We start from the raw sequence: 26,210 nt of genomic DNA on the forward strand, positions 1-26,210 counted from the left end.
CTTCCCAATCATTTTGTAAGATAGGTGCTGTTATCAGCCTCATTTTAAAAATAAAGGAGGGGCCAGCCCGGTGGTGTAGCAGTTAAGTTCACACATTCCACTTCGGCAGTCCAGGGTTTGCCAGTTCAGATCCTGGGTGCAGACCTACTCACCACTTGTCAAACCATGCTGTGGCAGGTGTCCCACATATAAAGTAGAGGAAGATGGGCACAGATGTTAGCTCAGCGTCCCACATAAAATAGAGGAAGATGGGCATGGCAGTTGGCTCAGGGCCAGTCTTCCTCAGCAAAAAGAGGAGGATTGGCAGCAGATGTTAGCTCAGGGCTAATTGTCCTCAAAAAATAAATATGTAAAGAAAAATAAAGGAACTGAGGCAAAGGGGAATCCAGTAACATGCCCTAAGTCACCTAGCTAATAAATGATAAAGTTGGGTTTCAAACTCAAGTCTGGCTCTTAACCACTACACTATTGCTGCGTCTCCTCACCACATGGATATGCGGAAGAAAACCACCAACAGTAAGGGTCTGAAAAATAGCTAATTTTCTGCCACTGAAGTGAGTTCATTGTGATACACCTCTGCTGGATTAAATATATTAAGTGTAGATGGTAGCAGGAAACCCAAGGATCTTTGGTGTGGTTTCATGAAATGGTTTAATTGCAAAAAGGAGAAAAAGGAATTGCTTTATGTTTATATGCTTAATGTTTATATTAATGGCAAAAGTGTAGGTGTTGGGGAAGTAAGCAGTGGAAAATCAGTGTTGTGTGTTAACTTTAAGGACTGAGATGACTGGAAATTAAGGCTTCACCTCCTTCTCACAGGTAGAATTGCAGTCATTGGCAGTCTTTTCAAGTAGCAACTATGACTATCCACCAAAGCTGTGGTCTTAAAACACTTTTGTTCAGGACCAGCCCGGTGGTGCAGTGGTTAAGTTCACACCTTCCACTTCGGCAGCCCAGGGTTCATCAGTTCAGATCCTGGGTGCCGACCTACACATTGCTTGTCAAGCCATGCTATAGCAGGTGTGCCACATGAAATAGAGGAAGATGGGCATGGAAGTTAGCTCAGGGCCAGTCTTCCTCAGCAAAAAGAGGAGGATTGGCGGTAGATGTTAGCTCAGGGCTAATCTTCCTAAAAAACTAAAATGAAATAAAAAAATTAAAAAATTAATTAAGGGATTTTGATGTATGAGGACCTAAGAGGAGTTGACAGGTCACATGGTCTCTGAAAGCACAGGGCTGGCAATCCATTTAAAAAAAAACATTAAAACATTTTGTCCTAAAAGAATTTTGAAAAACTATGGATCCCTTCACACATTTTTAAATTGACATTATAAGGTTAAATAATTGCAAAGAATGTAATTTTCAACATATTATAAATATAGACATTTAAAAATAAAACTAGAATACGCTATATTTAAATGTATCTCAAGAATCTAATGATTTGATAGCTACCATTATCCATTGAAAAATACATGAACAAGTACTCTTTAACAGTAGTTAATTTTATATAAGACCTTTTTCTTCTTGAACTCATATTCATTCCACAACTCTATATGATTTTATTATAATTATTTTATATTTGAGTCTTTTATTTATCATGCTTATATGGTTTTCCACAATAAAATCTTTTGTATACATTTTAAAAAATTTGAATATCTTTGATAATAAGGTTCTAAATGGTATCATATACTTTATATTTTTGTCAAATCCTTGGAGATACATATTTGGCTCTTTCAACTTTGGAAAATGTCCTCCATATAATCTGATTGGCTGGGTGAGTTCTCATTGTCAATCCTATCAGTCGTATCAGACTTACTTTCTGGCAGAGAAGTCTGACTTCATTTTTCTTTCGTTTTTTTTTTTTTGAGGAAGATTAGCCCTGAGCTAACATCTGCTGCCAATCCTCCTCTTTTTGCTGAGGAAGACTGGCCCTGAGCTAGCATCTGTGCCCATCTTCCTCTACTTTATATGTGGGACGCCTGCCACAGCATGGGTTGCCAAGCGGTGTGTAGGGCCCATACCCGGGATCCAATCTGGTGAACCCTGAGCCACCAAAGCGGAACGTGCAAACTTAACCGCTCCCGCCACCAGGCTGGCCCCATCATTTTTCAATTCAAATAAACATGTTAACATGCATCCCCATGACAACCATCTCCCTTCTGAATTCAGATTCTAAGATAGAAAGATAGATAAGTCTTGGAGCTTTCCCTCGAGCTTATCACTTCTCCAAAATAAGATTCCACCGCCTTTATTATCCCTTACTAATGCCCTGTTTGCCTTATTGTATGGGGACCTTCCCTTAGGAGCAATGCATTCTTTGATAGTAAAAGGAGAGGGGTACTGAAAATAGAACTGATAAAAATTGTTATCACTCTCTTCTCACTCTACAATATACTTGAACTCAGCATATCCAGAGGCCAAAACTCTAAGGCGAGCTTCACTGTTAAATAAGTAAAAGGCAGGAATCCCTATTATAGGTGCCTTGATTTAAAATGGCTGCCCCCAAACCTGAATTTGAATTGTTCCTTTGGCCGCTGGAGATTTTTACGCTCTAGGGCAATGCACCTTGGAAAGATTCAGGATGGGTGAGAAGTAAGCCTTTCTTTTGTAAAGTAGGAGAAAGGATGATATCTTTTGAGGAGTAGGGGAGTGGATTTTGGTTAGGAAAGGGAAGTCAGCATGATGCATAGACCAATCAGAGGAAGATTCTTAAGGTAAATCAGTTATAGGAAAGAGTCATATAAAGTTGAGGCTTTAAAAATTGATTCTTTTAAAATCATGCATCCCATTTTGGTCTTTGCAAAGTTTCATGTACTTCTAGAGGTGTGCATAATCCCAGCTAAAGATTGAACTCAAGGATAGACTTTATCTGTGAATGATAACCCAGAAATGGACTGTTGATTCCATAATGATCTTTTCAGACAGTCATATAAAGGTAATGTTTAAAGCTGTAGTTTTATATTAAAAAAAGACAAATGTGTATATATGTGTGATGTGACAAATTTCTCTTGACTATTGTCATCAGTAATTAATAAATTAGTAGATTTTGTTTTACTCCTTGATTTGTTTATCTAAGACAGAGAACAAACGTATCTTCAAGGCCAGACAGTGATGTTTTTTGGATAATTTGTATTCATAGTATTTCTTTTTTCAACACTTAAAAATCAGGAAATTAGCATTAAAATCCAGATTTCTTCTTCTTCTTTTTTTTTTTTTTTTGGTGAGGAAGATTGGCCCTGAGGTAATATCTGTTGTCAATCTTCCTGTTTTTGCTTGAGGAAGATTATTGCTGAGGTAACATCTGTGCCAATCTTCCTCTATGTAGTATGTGGGATGCCGCCCCAGCATGGCTTGACAAGTGGTGTGTAGGTCTGTACCTGGCTCCAAACTCGTGAACCCCAGGACACCAAAGCGGAGCACATGAACTTAACCACTGCACCACTGGGCTGGCCCCTGGATTTATACTTTTTGAAAGTTGGAAAATACGGCAAAACTGGACCTGCATTTCGGCTTGGCAGCAATCACTTAGAGCTGAGCTGTGACTCTCTTTTAGACAGTGCATGTGCTTTTCACTCATTTATGTTTTCTCCTGGTCTTTAGAGGCATTTATATTTGTGACCCTGACCTTGGGATAAATGCTAATCTCTTTTCTGCTTGTTAGCATATTGGAATATTATTTAACTTGAAAAATAGGTAAATTTGATTGAATTGCTAACAGCTTGTATTATTTTTTAAAGCATATTAACAGTTCTTAAACAGAACAGTTGAATACTAAATCAGCATTTTGCTTTAAATTATTCCTTAACCTTGTTTTAGAAAGAAATAGATATTTTTCTCCCTCTACTTTATTTCCCTTTCTCCTTTGGCTTAGAATTGCATAGGTTGTGAGGAATAATCCTGAAAGGCTGGATAGAGCCATTGAAAACATAAGAATAAGAAAAAATGCTTAATGGTGCATTTGATGACCTTACTAGAAATATAAGAATTGGAAATGGAAATGAGATAGTTTTCGTGTTTTAGCAAATGATACTCCTCAGTGTTGGTAAGGAAGTAGGGAAACAGTCACTCTCCTTCACTGCCTGAAAGAATGTAAATTAATACGATTTTATTTAGAGGAGTTTGGGAGTATATATCCAAAATCTTTTAAAAGATGCATATATTTTAACCAACTATTCTACTTCTAGAAAGGAAATATTTGGTCACATATGCAAAGATAGATGTTGAAAGATGATTAACACAATATTTCTATATTAGTAAAATTTGGGTGTAACTTAATTGTCCATCAAAAGAGAATTGGTTAGATAAATTATGATACGTACTTAATGTAGAAGAATACCAAATAACCATTTAAAATATTGGTAAAGATTCAGTATCAGAACTTGCCTTGTAAATATCACGTAACTTATAGAAGAGAGCCTCATCATCAAAAATGGCAAGTCTAACATTATACTTGATTTTTATGTACTATTTTAATGTTACAGCAAAATGCTATTCTTTACCTGGTTATGATCAGATGAGTGGTGACTTACATCAGTTTGTCAAGTTCAGGAAGCATTAGCTATCAGCTAGCTGGTGACACGTTTGATATGAGAAATGTATTTTTGTTACACATATAGAATATATTGTCTCCTTTTCTAAGCCAAGACTAATATTTTGTTTCCAAAGGAAAACTCAAACATTTTCCACATTATTCTTTCTGGACAGTTGTAGGTTTTGTTCCAAAAGCAACATTCATAAATTCTCTATTTTTCTTATCAAACTTGAAATAGGCCAGATAGTTTCATGAATCTAGTTTGTTTATTTGTTTGTTTAATTTTTTGAAAACTTTATTAGTGTGAAATTTCAGTTTGGTACAGTAAATGGTAGCAAAACTGCTATTGTTATTCCAGAGAGATTCTAATTATGGCTTTTGTTGAATCTTGGTAGAGACTCTCATTTTTCACAAATGTACTATATTCTGAATTAATTTTTTGCCCCTTTTTATACAAATTGCAAACTCAAACATTCTTCCTAGATCAAATAATTGATTAGACAAAGACTTTGTTTTTAAGTCTCTTGTATATTTTCAGCAGTTTTGTAGAACCTTTTCAAAATGATGAAAGAACTAGAATATTTCACAGATTATAATCTGATGTCACTCAAACTCAATTTTAATATGCATTTAGATATATAAATATTCCTGTATAATAATGATGTAATTAACTTAAGTATCTTATATGTTGTTATTCAAATAAATCAGAGAAAGAATATATTTATTAAATATGAAGCTTCCAAATTTAATGTAAATTTCTCATAACATTAATGTGAGCTAGCACCCCAATTTCTTGTTTCTTATGTTTAAGAACATGTTATTTAAATCTTTGTTTTCTCTCCTAGCTCATTTGTCATGCATTTTGCATAAGATTATTTATGTTTACCATCTCATCTACTTTTTGAAATATTTTTTCTACAGTTATGCAGAAGGCATGGAGGGAAAGAAATCCTCCAGCTCGAATCAAAGCAGCCTATCAAGCTTTAGAATTAAACAATGAGTAAGTTTGGAATATATGGAAACTAAGTTTGTTTGGAAGGAAACTCAGGCAAATGATTTTATGTTTCCTTTTGTCTGTTTCTAAGACATGTGGAGTTGTTAGCAGCCCCCTTTCTCTTTTTGTGTAGTAGAGACAAATTTGCAGTGTTTACTGACATGTATTTTGCTTCTGAAATGATAAGCTTATCTATCCTTTTGAATAGAAATTATACTAGAAATACTTTTTAAAGTGAAGAATGCTGATCTAATTGGTGATAATACTAGATAGAGTACTAAAATACTTATGCCACCTGCTTTAATTTTGTTTTTCATTTAAATCATTCATTTAAAGCATTCATTCAGTCCTGAGAACTTTAGTTGCTAATAGGATTGGAGGCATGAGAAGGGGATTCAAAATAAGTAAAATATAGCTCTAACTGAATTTTTTTTCATGTTAACAGCATTTATTTTTTATAGTTCTTTGTATCAACTTTATATTTTGAAGAAACAAAATGTAAAATCGTTAAGTCAACTTAATATTTAAAGGGAACAGGTTAATAAGTATTAATCTAATACTAAATAAATGCCAAGAGTAAAAATATGGCCACAGTTGGGATTAATCAAGGAATACTTCCTTAATAACGTGAATTTAGCATTGTCCCCTATGTCTCTCCCCTCACCAATATATTATCCTTATTAAGAAGACCATCCAAGGTGGAACAAAAATGGCGGTGTAAGGAACTCCATAACAGTGAATCACCTTTATTCAAAGTCTGGAAACTAATCAAAAGTTTATAGCAGGGGCCAGCCCAGTGGCCAAGTGGTTAAGTTTGCAAACTCCACTTCGGTGGCCCAGGGTATCACTGGTTCGGATCCTGGGTCCGGACATGGCACCACTCATCAGGCCATGTTGAGGCGGTGTCCTACCTGCCACAGCTAGAAGGACCCACAACTAGAATATAGCAACTAGGTACTGGGGGGATTTGGGGAGAAAAAGCAGGAAAAAAAAAAAGAAGAAGATTGGCAACAGTTGTTAGCTCAGGTGCCAGTCTTTAAAGAAAAAAGTTTATAGCAGCCTGGAAAATACTTAATCAATTAAAAAAAAACAGTCAAATTCCTATAAGAGAGCTTTGTGATGTTTTAACTTAGACTGGCCCCATCTCCCACTCCCTAGCTCAGCAGCAGCCTTGAAGATGACAGTCTGCATTCTGGATATAGGTTCCTGCTATCAGAGGAAGTAGAATGAACCTATTTGCAAAGAATTGTGGGTGTTTATTTTGACCTGTTTGGTGGCTCCCTGAAGGACCAGCTCAAGGAGCTTGTCTTTATTTCCGTTAATTCAGAGCTCTCCCAGCACTAACACACCTACACTGTGGGGGCATTTGTTGCAATCATTTAAAGAGAAATGCATTAGCCCCTGCTGCCTGGGCCAAGGGATAAAGCTGGGGAAAACAATAGACAAACCATAAAGCTTGGGAGGAAAGGCTGGGGAATGAGATACTTTGGGAAATAAAGGCTTTGAAAAGCTCCTACATATTCCTGGGAATCTCAAAGGCCCCACACATACCCAAGGTTGGTCACATGCTCAGAAAAGACTCAAGAAGGCCCTAAGCTCTCATGTCTGTCTAACTTTCAGGTTCTGCACCACCAGAAAGTAAAGGCTAAGGCAGAGTTGTAAATTGCCTGACTGAGTGTTGAAGGTGTGCCCCAACACACACGCAGAACCCAACTTCAAAGACTTATTTTTTGTTTTGTTTTTGGTTCCAGGTATTTAAGGCAATCTCTATCAAATCACTGGCTGACCATTAAGCTAAAGGAGCAGAGACTTCACTGGTCACATATGACAGAGAGAATACAAACTTCACAAAATTAGTTCAGGAAAGTCATTAAACAAAGTATTACAACAAGCAGCAACAACGAATCCTGGGGAGGAGGGGAAATTTGATTTCTAGAGTTGCTAGATTATAATATTCAAAATTTCCAGTTTTCAACAAAAAATTACAGGACATACAAAGAAACAAAATATGCCCATACACGGGAAAGAAAGGAAATGAATAGAAACTGTTCTTGAGGAAGCCTAGACTTCAGAGTTTCTAGACAAAGACTTTAAAATATGCTCAAAGAGGTAAAGGAAGCCATGTACAAAGAACTGAAGGAAACCATGAGAATGATGTCTCACCATTAGAGAATATTGATAAAGAGGTAGAAATAATAAAAAGGAACTAAGTAGAAATTCTAGAGTTGAAAAGTATAACCGAAATAAAAAACTTCCTGTAGGAGTTCAGCAGCAGATTTGAGCAGGCAGAAGAAGGAATCAGCAGACTTGATTTAGGTCAGTTGAGGTTGCCCAGTCTGAGGAGCAGAAAATATAAAGGAATGAAGAAAAATGAACAGAGCTTAACAGACCTGTGGGACATTATTAAGCATGCTAACCTATGCATAATGGAGTCCCAGAAAGAGAAAGGGGCAGAGAGAATATTTAAAGAAGTAATGGCTGAAAAGATCCCAAATTTGGTGAAAGATATCGATCTACACATCCAAGAAACTCAATGGACCCCCAAGTATTATATACTCAAAGACATCCACAATGAGACAAACTATAATTAAGCTTTCAAAAGCCAAAGACAAGGAGAGATTTCTGAAAGCAGCAAGAGAAAATTGACTCATCACATATAAGGGATCTTCAATAAGATTAATAACTTAGTTCTCATCAGAGACCATAGAAGCCAGGAGGGAGTGGGATGACAAAATTCTGAAAGAAAGAAAACTGTCAGCTAAGGATTCTATATCCAGCAAATTTATCCTTCAGAAATGAAGGAGAAATTAAGACATTCCCAGATAAACAAAAACTGAGAGAGTTCATTGCTAGTGGATCTGTCCTATAAGGAATTCTAAAATTAGCCCTTCAGGCTGAAATAAAAGGATACTAGATAAGACTCTACACAAAGCAATAAAGAACACCATTAAAAGTAACTACTTAAGTAAATATAAAAGTCAATATTAATGCAGTTTTAGTTTGTAATGCTTTTCTTCTATATGATTTAAAAGACAACTATGTAAAATAATAATTACAAATTTATGTATGATGGACATACAATTTATAAAGATGTACTTTGTGACCTTAATAACATAAGGAGTGAGGGAAGAGCTATATAGGAGCAAAGTTTTGTATACTATTGAAAGTAAGTTGGTATTAATTCAAACTAGATTGTTATAAATTAAGATGTTAAATATAATTGTTAACTGTTAACCACTAAGAAATAACTAAAAAATATATGGTAAAAGAAATAAGAAGGGAATCAAAATGATATACTAGAAAATATCTATCTAACACAAAAGAAGGCAGTAATGCCAGAAATGAGGATAAAAATGATAGGACGTATAGAAAACAAATAGGAAGAGATACAACATATAGAAAACAAAGAGGACAGAAACAAGTCCTTATTATTAGTTACTTAAATGTAAGTAGATTAAACTCTCCAGTTAACAGGCATTGATTGGCAGAATGGATTAGAAAACATAGTTCAACTATATACTATCTACAAGAGACTTGCTTTAGATACAAAGATGCAAGGAAGTAGAAAGTAAAAGTTTGGAAAAAGATATTCCATGCAAATGGTAACCAAAGATTGAGGGAGTGGCTAAACTAATATCAGACAAAATAGAGTTTAAGACAAAAATTTTATAAGACACAGAATGACGTTAAGTAGTGATAAAAGAGGTTCACTCCATCAAGAAGATATAATAAGTATAAACTTATATGTATCTAATAACAGCCCCAAAATGTGTGAAGCAAAAGCTGACAGAATTGAAGGGAGAAATAGACAGTTTAACAATAATAGGTGGAGACTTCAATAATGAATAGAATAACTAGACAAAAGATACACAAAGAAGTAGAAGACTTGAACAACACTATAAACCAATTAGACCTAACAGACTTCTATGTAACACTCTGCAACAACAGTAGAATACACATTCTTCTCAAGTGTACATGGAACATTCTCCAGGATATGCCATAGTTAGGACCTAAACAATTCTCAGTAAATTTAAAAAGATTGAAATCATATGAAGTATCCACTCTAACCACAGTGGAATGAAATTAGAAATCAATAACAGAAGGAAATCCAGAAATGTCACAATATTAGACTATGTGGAAATTAAACAACAGACTCTTAAACAAGGAATCAAAGAAGAAAACACAAGGGAAATTAGAAAATACTTTGGGATGAATGAAAATGAAAATACAGCATACTAAAACTTATGAGATACAGCAAAAGCAGTGCTCAGAGGCTAATTTATAGCTGTAAACACCTATATTAAAAAAGAAGATCTCAAATCAATAACTTTATAACAACTATAAAATGAAGAACCAACTAAACTCCAAGCAAAAGAAAGGAAGTATTAAAGATTAAAGTGAGATCAACAAAATAGAGAATAGAAAAACAGTAGAATCAATGAAACCAAAGATTGGTTTTTTAAAAGATCAACAAAATTGGCAAACTTTTAGCTAGACTGACCAATTAAAAAAGAGAGAAGACTCAGATTGCTAAAATCAAGAATGAAACTGGGGGTCAGGAGCCGGCCCTGTGGCCAAGTGGTTAAGTTCATGCACTCCACTTCGATGGCCCAGGGTTTCACCGGTTTGCATCCTGGGTGCGGACATGGCACCACTCATTGAGCCGTTCTGAGGCAGCATCCCACATGCCACAACTAGAAGGACCCACAACTAAAAATATACAGCTATGTACTGGGGGGCTTTGGGGAGGAAAAAAGGAGAAAAAAAGGAAAAATAAAATCATTTGAAAAATAAAAGAATGAAACTGGGGACATTACTACTGACCTTACAGAAATTAAAAAGATTATAAGAGGATACTGTGAACCATTGTATGCCAGCAAATTAGATAACTTAGATAAAATGGACAAATTCCTTGAAATGTACAAACTACCAAAACTGACTCAAGAAGAAATACAGAATCTGAATAGACCTGTAACAACTGAAGAGATTGAATCAGTAATTTTAAAACTTTCAAAGAAAGCCCAGGACCAGATTGCTTCACTGGTGAATTCTATGAAGGACTTAAAGAATTAACACACATCCTTCTCAAACTCTTCAAAGAAATAGAAGATGAAATAATTCTTTCTGACTCATTCAATGAGGTCAGTATTATCCTCATACCAAAACCAGACAAAGACATCACAAGAAATGAAGGCTACAGACTAATACCTGTTTTGAATAAAAGTGTAAAAATCCTCAACAAAATACTAGCACACCAAATCCAGCAGCATGTTAAAATAATTGTACACCCTGACCAAGTGGGATTTATCCCAGGAAGGCAAGGGTAGTTTAACATATGGAAATCAGTCAGTGTAAGCCACCACATTAAATAGAACAAAGGAAGAGAACCACACAATCATCTCTATTTATGCAGAAAAAAGTATTCAACAATTTCCAATACCAGTTTATGATAAAAACACTAAAATCAAGGAATGGAAGGAAACTTCCTCAAACTGGTAAAAAGACATCTGTGAAAAACCCACAGATAACTACATATTTAATGATGAAAGACGGAAGACTTTCCCTCTAAGATCGAGAACAAGGCAAGGATGTCTGCTCTTGCCACTTCTATTTAACATGGTACTGCAGGTACTAGCCAGTGCAATTAGGCAAGAAGAAGGTAAAAAACTGGCTTCCAAACTAGAAGAGAAGAGGTAAACAATCCCTGTTCACAGGTGACATGATCTTATATGCAGAAAATCTTGAAGACTCCACACACACCGAAACTATTACAGCTAATAAAAGAGTTCAACCAAGTTGCAGGAAACGAGATAAACATATAAAAATCAGTTGTATTTCTATACAGTAACAATGAACAATCTGAACAGGAAATTCAGAAAACAATTCCATTTACAATAGCATCAAAAATATTAAAATGCTTAACAATAAATTTAACCAAGGAGGTACAAGGAAGTACACTGAAAACTAAGCATTGTTGAAAGAAGTTAAAGAAGAACTAAATAGATGGAAAGACATCTAGTGTTCATGGATTGGAAGACTTAGTACTGTTAAGATGGCAATACTCAAATTGATCTACAAATTCAATGCAATCCTATCAAAATTTCAATTGCCATTTTTGCAGAAATGGACAAGCTGATCCTAAAACTCATGTAGAATCACAAGAGACCTCAAATAGCTGAAACAATTTTGAATAAAGAAGAACAAAGTTGGAGGACTCATTTCCTGATTTCAGAACTTGCTATGGGGGCAGGCCCAGTGGCACAGCAGTTAAGTGCACACAATCTGCTTCGGTGGCCCAGGTTTGCCAGTTCGGATCCTGGGTGCGGACATGGCACTGCTTGGCAAGCCATGCTGTGGTAGGCATCCCACATATAAAGTAGAGGAAGATGGGCATGCATGTTAGCTCAGGGCCAGTCTTCCTCAGCAAAAAAAGAGGGGGATTGGCAGCAGTCAGCTCAGGGCTAATCTTCCTCAAAAAAGAAGAACTTAGTATGAAGCTAGAGTAATTAAATCATAAGGATAGACATCTAGATTAATGGAATCAAATGTAGAGTCCAGAAATAAACCGTTGTATCTATGGTCAATTGATCATTGACAAGAGTGCCAAGACCATTGCGTGAGAGAAAGAATAATCTTTTTAACAAGTGATGCTGGGCAACTGGGTAACCACATACAAAAGCATGACCCTTCCCTCACACCACACACAACAATTAATTCAAAATTAATCAAAGACATACATGTAAGAGCTAAAACTGTAAAACTTTTAGGAAAAAAAACATAGGGGCAAATTTTCATTCCTGGATTTGGCAGCAGTTTCTTAGATATGACACCAAAAATAAATGCAACAAAAGAAAAATTGGATAAATTACACTTTATAAAAAAATTAAAAGCTTTTGTGCATCAAAGGATGCTATCAGGAAAGTGAAAAGGCAACCCACAGAATGAAAGAAAATATTTGCAAGTCATATATTTAATGAGGGTCTAGTATCCAGAATATATCAAGAACTCGGCCAGCCTGGTGGTGCAGTAGTTAAGTTCACACGTTCCACTTCTCGGTGGTCCAGGGTTTGCTGGTTTGGATCCTGGGTACAGACAAGGCATCACTTGGCAAAAGCCATGCTATGGTAGGCGTCCCACGTATAAAGTAGAGGAAGATGGGCATGGATGTTAGCTCAGGGCCAGTCTTCCTCAAAAAAAAAAAAGCTCTTATAAATCAGTAACAAAAAGACAACCCAAGTAAAAATTGGCAAAGTACTTGAATAGACATTTCTTCAAAGATATACAAATGACCAATGGGCACATGAAAAGATGCTCAACATCATTCATCATTAGGGAAAAGAAAATGAAAACCACAATGAGATACCCCTTCACAAGATGAGAATAACAATAACAACAAAAATCTCCCCAGAAAATAACAAATGTTTTCAGAAATGTGGAAAAATTGGAACCCTCATACGCTGCAGGTTGGAATGTAAAGTGGTACAGCCACTGTGGAAAACAGTTTGACAGTTCCTCAAAAAGTTAAAATTAGAATTACCATGACCCAGCAGTTCTACTCCTAGACATTTCCTGAAGAGTACTAAAAGCAGGTTTTCAAACAAAAACTTTTACGCAAATGTTTATAGCAGAGCCAGCCCTGATGACCTAGCAGTTAGGGTTCAGCATGCTCTGCTTTGGCAGCCTGGGTTCTGTTCCTTGGTGTGGAACCACGCCACTTGTCTGTCAGTAGCCATGCTGTGGCAGTGGCTCACATGAAAAAGAACCAGAAGAACTTACAACTATACACAACTATGGACTGGGACTTTGGAGGGGTGAAAAGGAAGAAAAAAAGAGGAGGAAGATTGGCAACAGATGTTAGCTTAGGGCAAATCTTCCCCTGGAAAAAAAAAATGTTTATAGTAATATTATAATAGCCAAAAATTGGAATCTACTCAAATGTCCGTCGCCTGATGAATGGATAAACAGAATTTCGTATATCCATACAAAGAAACATCATTCAGTCATAAAAAGGAATGGAGTACTGCTACTTGCTACATGAATGACCTTGTAAATATGTTAAACGTCCCTGAATTATACATTTAAAATGGTTAGTTTTGTTATGTGAATTTTGCTGCAATTTAAAGAAACAGCATTCCCAATAGTAAGATTCATTGAGTATTCATAAAATTAATTTTTTGTGTTAAGATCTCCACTTAAAATACTTTTGAACAAGTACAAGAAAGCTTTAAGGGAAAAGAACCTCTTTTTATCATACAGCTATACTATAATTTAAAATTATGCTAATATTTTTATTCTCCTGCATCAGTTTATACCCCTCTGATCTTTTAAAAGTGTTTTTATTTTGTTATTTAAAAGCATTTAAATTGGATTTTAGAATGGCTCTTAGGGAGCCTGGTCTTTAAAGCAGCAGTATATCTAACGCTTCAGAGCAATCCAATGTAATGCAATGGAGAAATGTCTGTTGATTAGTGAAATCTTTATATATTTCAATTTAGGGTATTATTTGAAGGATACTCAAATGATATGATTTGCATTTTCCATATCTGAAAGACCCTTTTTGTCCCCAATTGCTTGATTGCTATTTTGCCATCAGTTTTGTTTTGTGCCTGGCCTTGTACTTTTACCAATAATTTCTCTCCTCTTGTTTAAACACTGTTCAATAGAAACATAATGTAAACTATATATGTAACTTTAAATTTTCTGGTAGCCACATTTAAAAAGTAGAAAGAAATAGGTGAAATTAATTTGAATATAGCTATATTCAAAATATTAAAATATCATTTTAACATGCATCAATATTTTTTAAAAAACTGTTAACGAATTATTCTACATTCTTCTAAATCTTGATCCGATGTGCATTTTACACTGACCATATACTGACCAGTGTGCATTTTACACATCTCTAGTGTGCATTTTACACATCTCTATTTGGACTAGATACATTTCAAGTGCTCAATAACTACATATGGCCAATGACTGTAGTACTGGGCAATGCAAGCTCAGATAATCAGAACTAGGCCATTGTCTTAGAAGATATGTACTTATTATTTCTGGGAATGGAAAGGAAACTTTGTGTTTCTCTTTTTTGCCTGAAAACAAGTTAGTTTATCCTATTAGCCAGCTTTTGACTTACAAAGAGAAACCTCTGTTTTAGCAGGGTGAAGAAAAGGAAACTTGGAGTAAGCACGGGTGTGATGAGTGAGAGTAGGAGTGTAGGAGAAAAGACTATAATTCAGACCAAGAGAAGTTTTGCTGTAGTACTATTGTGGATAAGTCCAAGAAGGGATGGGGCAGCACACAGAGAGAATACTCAGGGTTGGGAAAGAAGTCTAGTCTTGGAATCATATGTTTCTGAGTCAAATGTTAAAGGTGCCTAGTTGGCCATGGGACTTTCTTCTCAGTCGTCACCCTTAACTGCCCCATTAGACGTATATTACAGAGTGTATAGTGACTCAGAGCAGGCATGACCACTAGAATGTATAGTCCCTCGAACTACTTTTCAGGTAATTATTTATATATCTTTTTTTCTCCCCCCTTCCACAAAAGGAAAATACAGGACAAAGGGTCAGAGAATGCAAATAGAAGTAAAAAAGAAAATAAAGAGAGGGAAAGAAAGATAGGAAAGAAGAAAAAAACAAACATAAAGAATATACCAATATGCCCCTAATAAATTAAAATATTGAATGAAGTTGTTTTTCTTCTTCAAGAGATGGAAGGTGTAGGTAAAAGTGGGGAAATGTGACGTAGAGCAAAGGGACATACCCAAGAGAAAATACTTGCTTTACTGTTTTATTTAAAATTGCTTGCTTACTTCATAGCTGTGCCACTGCGTATGTTCTACTGGCTGAGGAAGAAGCAACAACTATTGTAGATGCTGAAAGGTTATTTAAACAGGCACTCAAGGCAGGAGAAACAATTTATAGGCGGTCACAGCAATGCCAGCACCAAAGTCCTCAGCATGAAGCTCAACTGAGTAAGCAAATTTGACCTGATTTTTAGCTGTCTTTTAGCTTCTGCAGTAAGCTTTTTTATGTTTAAAACACAAAACAACAACAATAAAAGTACTTTAATGCTTAGAGGTTCACTACTTTTCATAAGAGATAACTAATCTATTCATAATATCTACAAGCCAGCAGGACAGAAATATGTATTAGCTAGAGAATACTTGTGGAAGGGAACCGATCTGCCCTGGTTATGGAGAGATGTGCTGGTCTGAGATTTAACAGTAATTTATTTCATGGGAGAATTGGGCTGGTTTTTGGAGAAACACAACTCAAAAATATTCAAGATTCAGGAGAGCCTTTATCCTCATCCTTACCCCAAGCAATAGTAGAGGTATATCATTTGGTTTGCTCTTCAGATTGTATGTATCTCCATGTAGTGAGTGGCCCCTCTAGCACAAAGATCAGCCTTATACTTGGCTTTGATTCTTTGGTTGATTTTTCTCTGTGATGTGTTTGAGATCATATGGGCCATAGCAACTGAGATCCTTTTTTCCTACTAGGAATACTTTCTCAGTTATGATTGAGACACTTTTACCAAAGATGTTAGAATCTGTAATGCTGCTGCTTCCTGCTATTTTTTTGTGGCCAGAGAGTTTAGCTTCATGATTTTGGCAGATGGTGAACAATAAATTGAAATATGTTTATATAATGCATTATCTGCTAGCAATTAAGTTCTAAATCTTTTGTTTGTGAAAATTAAAATTTGGATAATGTTTTCTTTCTAAACTAAATATTGATGTATACAGTATATTTCATTAATGCATGTTGTTAAAACACAACTGTTGGAATATATAATTTTGCAGTCTGGAACTAATGAAACTACATCTGTAAAAAAGTCATGCCATTTATCCTTGTGTAATCTCAAATATGGTTGAGATAGTTACAGAAATAATTGCTAGCCCTTTCTCAAAGTAGTTTTACAGTTTGTTAGTTACTAGCTGTTGAGCAAAAGTTTACACTAGCCATGGAAATTTGGTTTTAACATCTTTTGTCACTTAAAACAATAGAGAACATTAAAATAACAGATTCTTTATGCAGAAACTTAAAATAGTAAGTTAATATTATTTTTTCCTATTAATGTATGTTTCTTTTATATTAATATTAAAATGCGCTTGTCAAGTATACACAAATTGCTTTGTATATACTGTACTCATTACTTACTGTTAGAGGCAAAAATAATTCAGTATATGTTTTTTAAGCTTTTAATATAAAAAACTTCCAACGTATACAAAAATAGAGAAAGCAGTATAGTGAACTCTCATTTCAATGTTAATCTCCCAAATTCAACAATGATTAGTATTCTTCCATTCTGACACAGTTTAATTTTAATTGAAACTTCTAGGGTAAGCAAATAAAGTTAATAGATAATATATTAATGAAATAGCAAGTCATGATACAAAAGTGAAAGTTGCGTCATTTTTTGTTTTATTAAATAGGAAGAGATACCAATGTACTGGTATATATTAAAAGAAGATTGGCAATGTGTGCAAGAAAATTAGGAAGAATAAGAGAGGCAGTTAAGATAATGAGAGATGTAAGTAAATTTGATGACTGGACCTTTATATTTATTCCTCCAAAAACTGAAAATGTGGTTTAAGTTGCCAGTTATATTAATGCATAATCATTGTTTTTTAATTAGTAGTTTTTATAACAAGATATTTATTTAATATACATACATTTCTTAAGGGTTAAATCTCCACAGTTTTGTTAAGAAACAAAAGAATTTCTACTTTAATCTGAGTCAGCTCCATTGAGTTCTTTTGCTTTAATTTTAATCTTTTTTCCTTTTAATATACAGTTGATGAAAGAATTTCCTCCTCTTACCATGTTGAACATCCATGAAAATCTCCTAGAATCACTTTTAGAATTACAGGCCTATGCAGATGTTCAGGCAGTCCTAGCAAAATATGATGGTGAGTGATATCTTAGTTGATGGCATGGTTAAAGTATTTTTTTTCAATTATGTAATCATAAATGTGATCCTGTTCTGGTGTTTCTGTGACTTTCCCTTTTCATTCTTATCAGTCAGTATTTAGAAGCCATGGGTACAACCTTGCTATTAAATATTTTCTTTATCAGGACTTTTGGTAGCAAAAGCCTGCAAGGAGGAACTTTTCTTCTGTCAAGTTTTATTTGTTTGTTTATTGAGTGCCTAATATGAGTGAAGCGCTTGGAATACAACAGTGAAAAAGACATGGATTTAGCCCTCGTAGGATTTACAGTTTAGTGGAACACACAGACCAGTGAATAGTAGTTATATTGAAGCCTGGTGTGTTAGGTGAGATCACTGAAAAAGTGTGTGGTATCATGTACATAGGATGGTACCTCATTTGTTTTGAAGTGTCAGGGAAGGCTAACAGAAGTTGCTTAGCAGTATGTATAAGAGTAATTCAAAATAACATTTTCACAATGCTTTTTAGTTACACAGTGTAATTTATTCTCTCATCCCATCCTTATAATAATCTTGTGAGGTAGTAGGACAAGTAATTTTTATTATCTTCAGTTAGTAAATAAGGAAACTGGAATTGAAGAAAGTTAAGTAAATGGGTAAGGTCTTCCAGCCAGTAAGTAGCAAGCCTAAACTTCAATCCAGGTATTTTATTTCTTTGTTTACTAGTCTTCCAAATGTAAGAAATCAATATATATTGGCTGTTTTTATTATTAGAGTGTAACAATTCCAGTTTACCACAAATGGAGTTGGGAGAATTTTTAAGAAGCATACCTTTGTCATTCTGAGTGAGGCATCAGCTTTTCACCCCAAGCTGAAAATATCCTCACTACCATAATATCTTTCACTATAACGCATCTTTCACTATAACAGAACACATGTAAGTCACTTATTCACACTTGTCCTGTTGCAAGTTCCTACCCATTGACTTGGCAATCCCATGACTTGGAAAGTTTGAAATGTGTTACACTTGGAAAGAAAAGTTTATTTCTTTTAAACATTTGGAATTCTTAGGAAGTACTACCAAATAGTGCAGGTTCATGGAGAAATTTGTGAGAAAGTCTTTCCATATGTAACTTACCGGATGCATGACCTGCTTATGGTACTTATGATGAACAAGTTTAGGGACTGAATATAAAAAAAATCAGATAGGACCTGATTCATTAAAAATAAAATAAAACTAACAACTTAGATATGCCTCTATGTTTTCAGTTATTTTTATGAGTCCCCAGTTTTTTACCATTCTAGAACCCTGAAGAAGTTAAAAGCAAATTTACTTTTTTTAGTTTTCCATTTGCTGGTATAACTCTGAAATCTAAACAAGAAAGTTCTGCAGTCTTACTCTTCTGATAACATTGTTTTGACTCTTTAAGAAAGAATTTGTATAATTAATTTCATTCTAGTTCCCAGTTAATTTTTTTTTATTTGATAAAAAATCATCAATTAAGAAAATGTAGGAAATACAAAAACATAGGAAGAAGAAAAAATTGAAATCACTTGTGGTTGTATCACCTGAATTTAACTACTGTTAAATTTTTTTTCCGAATCTTATTTTTTCTCTGAACAGGTGGAATTTTTACATAGTTTTAGCTATGCTATGCCTTTTTCCCTGAATAGTAGTATTGTAAGCAGATTATTATAAATATGTGTTGAGTACTTTTCACCATTGTGCTGAGGGCTTTCACAGACATAATTTAATTTAATCTCTGCCAGAAAAGTACTATTTCCATATTTTGAGAAAAGAAAACTGAGGTTAAAGAAGTCGCTACTAGTTCAAGGATGCATAGCTAGTAAATAGAAGAATCAAGATTCCAACTCAGGTTTTGCAATTAGGTGTCACGTGCTTCTACCATTATATTTTATCTGTTGAATTTATGCTATGAATTATTCTTATTAAAAATTGTTGGGCCAGCCCCAGGGGCTTAGTGGTTAAGTTTAGCATGCTCTGCTTTGGTGGCCCAGATTCGGACCTACACCACTCTGTTAGCAGCCATGCTGTGCTGGTGGTCCACACACTAAAAAACAGAGGAAGATTGGCATGGATGTTAGCTTAGGGTGAATCTTCCTCAGAGAAAGAAAAATTGTCTTAAGATATTTTTTCTGCTTCTTACCTAAGTTGAAAATTGTTATTACAGATATAAGCCTTCCAAAGTCAGCAGCAATCTGTTATACAGCAGCACTGTTGAAGACAAGGACTGTTTCAGATAAGTAAGTGGTTATGAAAACTACAATAATTTGGAAAGACTGCTAAACTCAATATTATGTTTTTTATCCTCTGCCTTTAAATGATGGTCTTTCTCCTCCCTACTTGCTTCTGAATGACCCTTGACTTTATAGGGCTTTGAAGCTTCTTACTATGTGTAGTAGAAAGACCAAGGGTTTACAGGTAAGTAAACCTGGGTTCAAATTCAAAGTCTATCACATACCAGGTGTAGTACTTTGGGCAAGTTAATCAGTTTGAGTCTCTTCCTCTCTGTAAAATGAGGATAATACTGTAAGGTGGTTGTGTGAGGGTTGTGTGTGTTAAGTGCCTAAAGCAATGCTAGAAAGAAGGTACATATAGTACATAGTAGCTGCAATGATGATGATAAGGTGTGTGGTAGAGAAATAGGTTTCGTTTTGTCTGTTCTGAGATAATTCTGAGTTAGTCTGTTTTCCTTGTATTTTTGGCTGCCCTTAATGAATGTCTCTTTATTCCACAGGTAAGATATTCAAAAACCAACCAAATGGCAACCATTTTCTTTTACCTTGTATTACTGTGCCTTGATAAGAATAAGAATAGAATATTCAGTCTGTTTCCTCTCATTGAAAATTGATAAGAAAAACTGTTTCATGAGATTCTCTGTATGTCCCTGTGTAGCATTTCTTGTTTTATTATCTTTCCCAAAGTGTGCCTTCAGTGGACTTCTGAAGGCTTTCTTTACCTAAATTTGAAGATTTCCATTTCTTATGCTGCCTTTCTTTACATGTTGAACCAAAGGCTTTACTTTCATGTTGAGGAGTTATTTGGCTTTGGCCATCACCAGAAACCTCTGGTTCAGGGCGCTAGATTATGATGTAAATTCATGTATATGTATATATATATGTGTGTATGGTTTTTTTTAATATTCATTTTTTCATCTTGTGGTTTTCTTACAGATTCTCTCCAGAAACAGCATCCAGAAGAGGCTTAAGCACAGCAGAAATTAATGCTGTGGAAGCAATTCACAGAGCTGTGGAATTTAATCCTCATGTACCAAAAGTGAGAAATTTTATGATGGAAATACTACTTATTTAATCTTATCAAATTGATGACAATGTATAGACCAAAGTTTGGGTCTCCATAATTTGAGTCAAAATTGTTTCAGTCAGCCGTATTTTGATGCTTATAATTTGCCTTAAAGGGGATGTTAGAGGTCATTTAGAAAGGTGAATAGGAGCAGTAGTTCACTATAGGCTTTGTAATTGCTGTCAAAATAAAATTTGAAGTGTGTTCACTTAGCTATTCTTTTACTGTAGTTATAGAGAAGAAATAAAATGGCTTGGTCCTAGTAAAAGATTATTCATATTTCATATCATTAAATAAAATTTCCTGATACTGTAAAAGCTTTTTACATCTAGACAGATGTCTAGATTTTGAACTAGGGCTGGGTCAACAAAGACTGATGACAAATAGATTAAAATAATCAATGATAGGAAACAGATGTGGAAGTTACCTGAAAAAGCTGAGTTCATGTTTATTTAGCCCAATATGAAACTGTACCCATCTTGTTTGTCTTTATATTATGCACCTTGCAGGCACAGATTGTTGATTAATCTTTGTGTGTTATCACTCAAGATTAACTTTTGGGTTTTAAAAACAATGCCCCGTGTTAGAAAATATGGAATATTCAACAATAGATGCCTTTAGTACAAAATGTAATCATAACTGTTGATTCCAGTATAATGTGTGTTAATGGAATTTGGAAGCTAGTAAACATTAAAGAAATTAATCTCTAAAAGATAATCTCCAAGAAGTGGAAGCTGTCTGTTAGAGTAAGTAAAGATTGAGTCAAGAAAATTACCAAAATCTAGGGGCCGGCCCGGTGGCACAGCGGTTAGGTTTGCACGTTCCACTTCTGGTGGCCTGGGGTTCACCGGTTTGGATCCTGGGTGCGGACATGGCACTGCTTGGCACACCAAGCTGTGGTAGGCGTCCCACATATAAAGTAGAGGGAGATGGGCAAGGATGTTAGCTCGGGGCCAGTCTTCCTCAGCAAAAAGAGGGGGATTGGTGGCAGATGTTAGCTCAGGGCTAATCTTCCTAAAAAAAAAAAAAAAGAAAATTACCAAAACCTAAAAATGACAGTCAACAAATATTTATACCATTCTCTCATTAAGTGACACTGGTCCCATAAATTTAAATAAAATTTTTAGTATGAATTATAATGCATATACAGCAAAATGTGAAAAACGGAAATGTGCATCTTAGTGATTTATTTTAAAGCAAATGAGTGGAAACTACCTCTGAGGTCAAGAAACAACATTGTCACCCCCTAGAAGTCCACTTGACTGCCCTTGCCCAGTTACAATTTCTTCCCTATTCCCTAAAGGTAACCACTATTCTGACATTAATTATGTTCATTTTCTTCTTTTCTTATATTTTTGGTCTATACTTTTCCTTTATTGTTGGCTTTATAGAACAAGTTAAGGAGTAGTCCCTCTTTTTTAATTCTCTGGAATAATTTGTGTAAAATTAGAATTATTTCTGCCTTAAATGATACTTAAATGCTACAATTTGCTGAAAAAGCTGATTCTGGGAGTTTTCTTTGAGGATTTTTGTAACAAATTTGATTTCTTTAGTTTATTTCATTTCACAAGTTCAATTTCTTTAACCAGTCCATAAGTATTCAAATTTATTGTTTCTTTTGTTACTTTTTGGTAAGTTGTATTTTTCTGGCAATTTATTTTGTCAAAATTTTCAAATTTATTGCCATAAAGATTTCATAAAATCCTTTTCTCACCATGTTAATATTTGCTGGATCAGTTGTAATATGTACTTTTTAATTCCAAACACTGGCTACCTTTTTTTTTTCCTTGATTAGATTCCCCAGGGATTTATCAATTTTATTAGTCTTTGCAAAGAACTGAGCTGTAACTTTGTTGATCTTCTCTACAGTTTGTTTCCTGGCTCATTAATTTCTGCTCTTTATGGCCTTCCTTCAACTTTCTTTGGCCCTATTATTTTTTATTTCCTGTATCTTCTTATATAGGTACTTAACCCATTAGTTTTCAGCCTTTCTTCTTTCTGATATATCCATTTATGTCTATAAATCTATCTCTAAGCACAGTTTTAACTACATACTAGAGCAATAGTTTTTATATAATTTAGTTCAAAATATTTTCTAATTTCTAACAGGATAATTATTAAGGTTTTGTGGAGAAATTTTAAGCTCCAACAACTTGAATAACATCCCACTTAAATAACATTGGTGTTCTATGAACTGGGAGAGCTCTGGAATTTGTGGCTGTCTGTTTGTGCTAGGGTTTTACAAGTGATGATGTATGTACAGATATTCTCTCTCTTTCTCTTTCTCTCTTCTGTTATGGTGTCTATTCCTGACTCTTAGTTGGAGCCAGCAAACAGAAAGGGCTTTAGAGGTTTTCTTCGTCAAACTTCAACTCTGGGTCATGATAACTTATTTATCCTAATGAACAGTGACATTTAAATATATATATTTTAAATCTTCTTTTGTGCTTACAAATTTATTATGCAGATTTGTCAAATGTTGTATGAATCTTACCAGTAAAATGACAAAGGATAAAGCTGTTTTAGCAGAAAATATTTTTTGGCGACTTTCCACATAACTGCAGCAGAAACGGCTGTAGGTGTAGAGCTGTGCAATTTGTTAAAGCTGAAAACTATTAAAAGTGCAATAGAGGAAGATCACATCAATCTTTTCGGACTATGAATTTGCTTTAGATGTTTCACTAATATTGATTGCTTTTACAGATTTTTTTAATCTACTGAATGAATTTCAGTGTACGGTAACTATGATAATAATAGTAAAAAATTAGAACAGCATGTTTTCATGGTTTTTGACTTGTTCTTCATCACCTAGCTATGGTTTTGGTTCAACAAACATATTTTTTAGTCACCAAACAAGAAAAAGACTGTGAATCTTTCAGCTACTATAGAAATTGTCAGTTTTTAAATTTAATACTAGGGGCTGGCCCCATGGCCAAGTGGTTAAGTTCGCTCACTCTGCTTCAGTGGCCTGGGGTTTGCCAGTTCGGATCCTGGGTGAGGACCTAACACCGCTCATCAAGCCATGCTGTGGCAGCATCCCACATAGAAGAATTAGAAGGACATACAGCTAGGATATACTACTATGCACTGGGGCTTTGGGGAGAAAAAAAAGAGGAAGATTGGCAACAGATGTTCACACAGGGCTAGTCTTCCTCAAAAAAAAGAAAGAAAGAAGGAAGGGAGGGAGGGAGGGAGGAAGGAAGGGAGGAAGGGAGGAAAATTAATTCCTTTAAAAGAAAAAAACTGAGTCCAAAAATAAATAAGCAAATAAATTTTATAGTAGAAAATGTTTCACACCTTTTCAATTTTCCACAGCATCCTGTTTCAGTCATTCTAGTGTCTCATATTCTTTATTATTCAACCATCAAATAGTTTTATAGAAGGTATTCTTTTTTTAATTGAGATAATTCACATACCATACAATTCACCCTTTTAAGTACATAATTTAGTGATTGTTTAGTATATTCATGCAATTGTACAATCATCACCACTATCTAATTCTAGAACATTTTCATTACCCCAAAAAGAATCCCTGTACCTATTCACAGTCACTCCCCATCCCTCCTGCTCCTAATCCTTGGTGACCACTAATCTACTTTCTGTCTTTATGGATTTGGAATCGTACATATGGTGGCCTTTTAAGTCTGAGTTTTTCACTTAGCATAATGTAGCATGTATCAATACTTCATTCCTTTTTATGGCTGAATAATATTCCATTGAGTGGATATACCACATTTTGTTTATCCATTCATCAATTGATGGGCATTTGGGTTGGTTCTATTTTTTGGCTATTATGAATAATGCTGCTATGAATATTCACGTGCAAGTTTTTGTGTGAACACATGGTTTCACCCCTCTTGTATATGTACCTCTGAGCAGAATTGGTGGGTCATATGGTAATTCTACGTTTAACTTTTTTGAGAAACTACCAAACTGTTTTCCAAAGTGGCTGTGCTATTTTACATTCCCACCATCAATGTGTGAGGGTTCCAGTTTCTGTATCAACACTTATTATTGTCTGTCTTTCGATTATAGTTATCCTAGTAGGTGTACAGTGGTATCTCATTGTGGTTTTGGTTTGCATTTCCTTAATGACTTGATGTTGAGCATCTGTTAATGTACTTATTGGCCATTTGTATATCTTCTTTGAATAAATGGTCTGTTCAGGTCCTTTGGACATTTTTTAATGTCTTTTTATTACAGAAGGTATTCTTTAACATTATTATTACAGTAGGCCATTGACATTCTTAATTAATATGTTCCAAAACCGTTGTGAATCTCCATAGTTGAAAATACGATTATAACATATAATTTTACCCATGAAATGAAAACAGGGTGGCTCATGAACCTTGCTGAGATATGGATGCTGAAGAGTCAGCTAGGGTTATTCATTAGGTAAATTACTCACATATGTGCACAAGCCTCAGCGCACATGATTCAAATTTGTGCCTTAGTAAAATGATGGCTTTATAAATCCTGGATGTTTAGAGATACTACAGATGATTGAAATTATAAATACTAAATCTGTGAATGTCAGTGATCTGCTGTAGATGTAACTGTTCTTAGTATGACACTATACACATCAGTTAGAATAGTATTGTCCACTTCTAATTTAGAATCTAGCAATAGCTTGCTGCAATATTTCACTGAAGGTTTTTTATAAGCATTCTACCACCAAATTTTTCTAAATTTTATTACTTTTATATTTAAATTTGAAATAATTTTATATTTGAAATTTGAAATAAAAAGCCAAAATCACAGACCATAATGTCCAAAAATATATCTACGTGTGTATGGTCAACTGACTTTTGACAAAAGAACCAATGTAATTCAATGGGGAAAGGAAACTCTTTTCAACAAATGGTGCTGGAACATTTGGATGTCAGAATGGGGGAAAATCATGAATTTTTCTCATAGCATACATAAACATGAATTTAAGACAGATCATTGACCTAAATGTAAAAACAAAGTATACAATATCTAGAATAAAACATTTAAGAATATCTTTGAAACTTTGGAGTAGGCAAATATTTTCTAGGACAAAAAAGTCACCTAAGAGAAAAATTATAAATTGGCCTTTTGAACAATTTAAAATTCTGCTCTTTGAAGACAGTGTTAAGAAAATGAAAAGGCAAGCCACAGACAGGAAAAAAAAAATTGTATTTTGTTTGGCAAAGGACTCATATCCAGAATATGTAAATTAGAAAAGACAGTATGAAAAATTGTCAAAAGCCTTGAACAAATATTTCATGAAAGAAGATATTGGAATGTCCAATAAACACATAAAGAGGTGCTCAACATCATTAGTTATCAGGGAAATGCAACATAAAATCACAACAAGGTACTGCTTCACCCCTACCAGAATGGCTATAATTAAAAAGACTGATAAAATGTTGGACAGAATGTGGAGCTGTTAGAACTCTCATACATTGCAGCTAAGAGTATAAAATGATACAACTACTTTG

The 26,210-nt window shown here is 34.7% G+C and overlaps 1 protein-coding gene across 18 annotated transcripts in view; it reads left to right on the forward strand.

Annotated features, from left to right (window-relative positions):
* ST7L (suppression of tumorigenicity 7 like) overlaps positions 1-26,210 on the forward strand; it is an 89,785-nt gene that overhangs the window by 17,108 nt on the left and 46,467 nt on the right. For 11 of the 18 annotated variants that reach the window (XM_070607959.1, XM_070607949.1, XM_070607945.1 and 8 more), the window contains exons 6-11: positions 5,453-5,531; positions 15,344-15,498; positions 16,966-17,063; positions 17,328-17,442; positions 19,613-19,685; positions 20,616-20,718. In XM_070607959.1, the coding sequence (XP_070464060.1) occupies positions 5,453-5,531; positions 15,344-15,498; positions 16,966-17,063; positions 17,328-17,442; positions 19,613-19,685; positions 20,616-20,718 (623 nt within the window). The remainder of the gene's footprint in view (positions 1-5,452; positions 5,532-15,343; positions 15,499-16,965; positions 17,064-17,327; positions 17,443-19,612; positions 19,686-20,615; positions 20,719-26,210) is intronic. The other 7 variants (XM_070607953.1, XM_070607957.1, XM_070607955.1 and 4 more) reach the window with 2 other exon arrangements.

Source organism: Equus przewalskii, unplaced genomic scaffold, assembly GCF_037783145.1.
Source record: "Equus przewalskii isolate Varuska unplaced genomic scaffold, EquPr2 ChrUn-13, whole genome shotgun sequence".
NCBI lineage: Eukaryota > Metazoa > Chordata > Mammalia > Perissodactyla > Equidae > Equus > Equus przewalskii.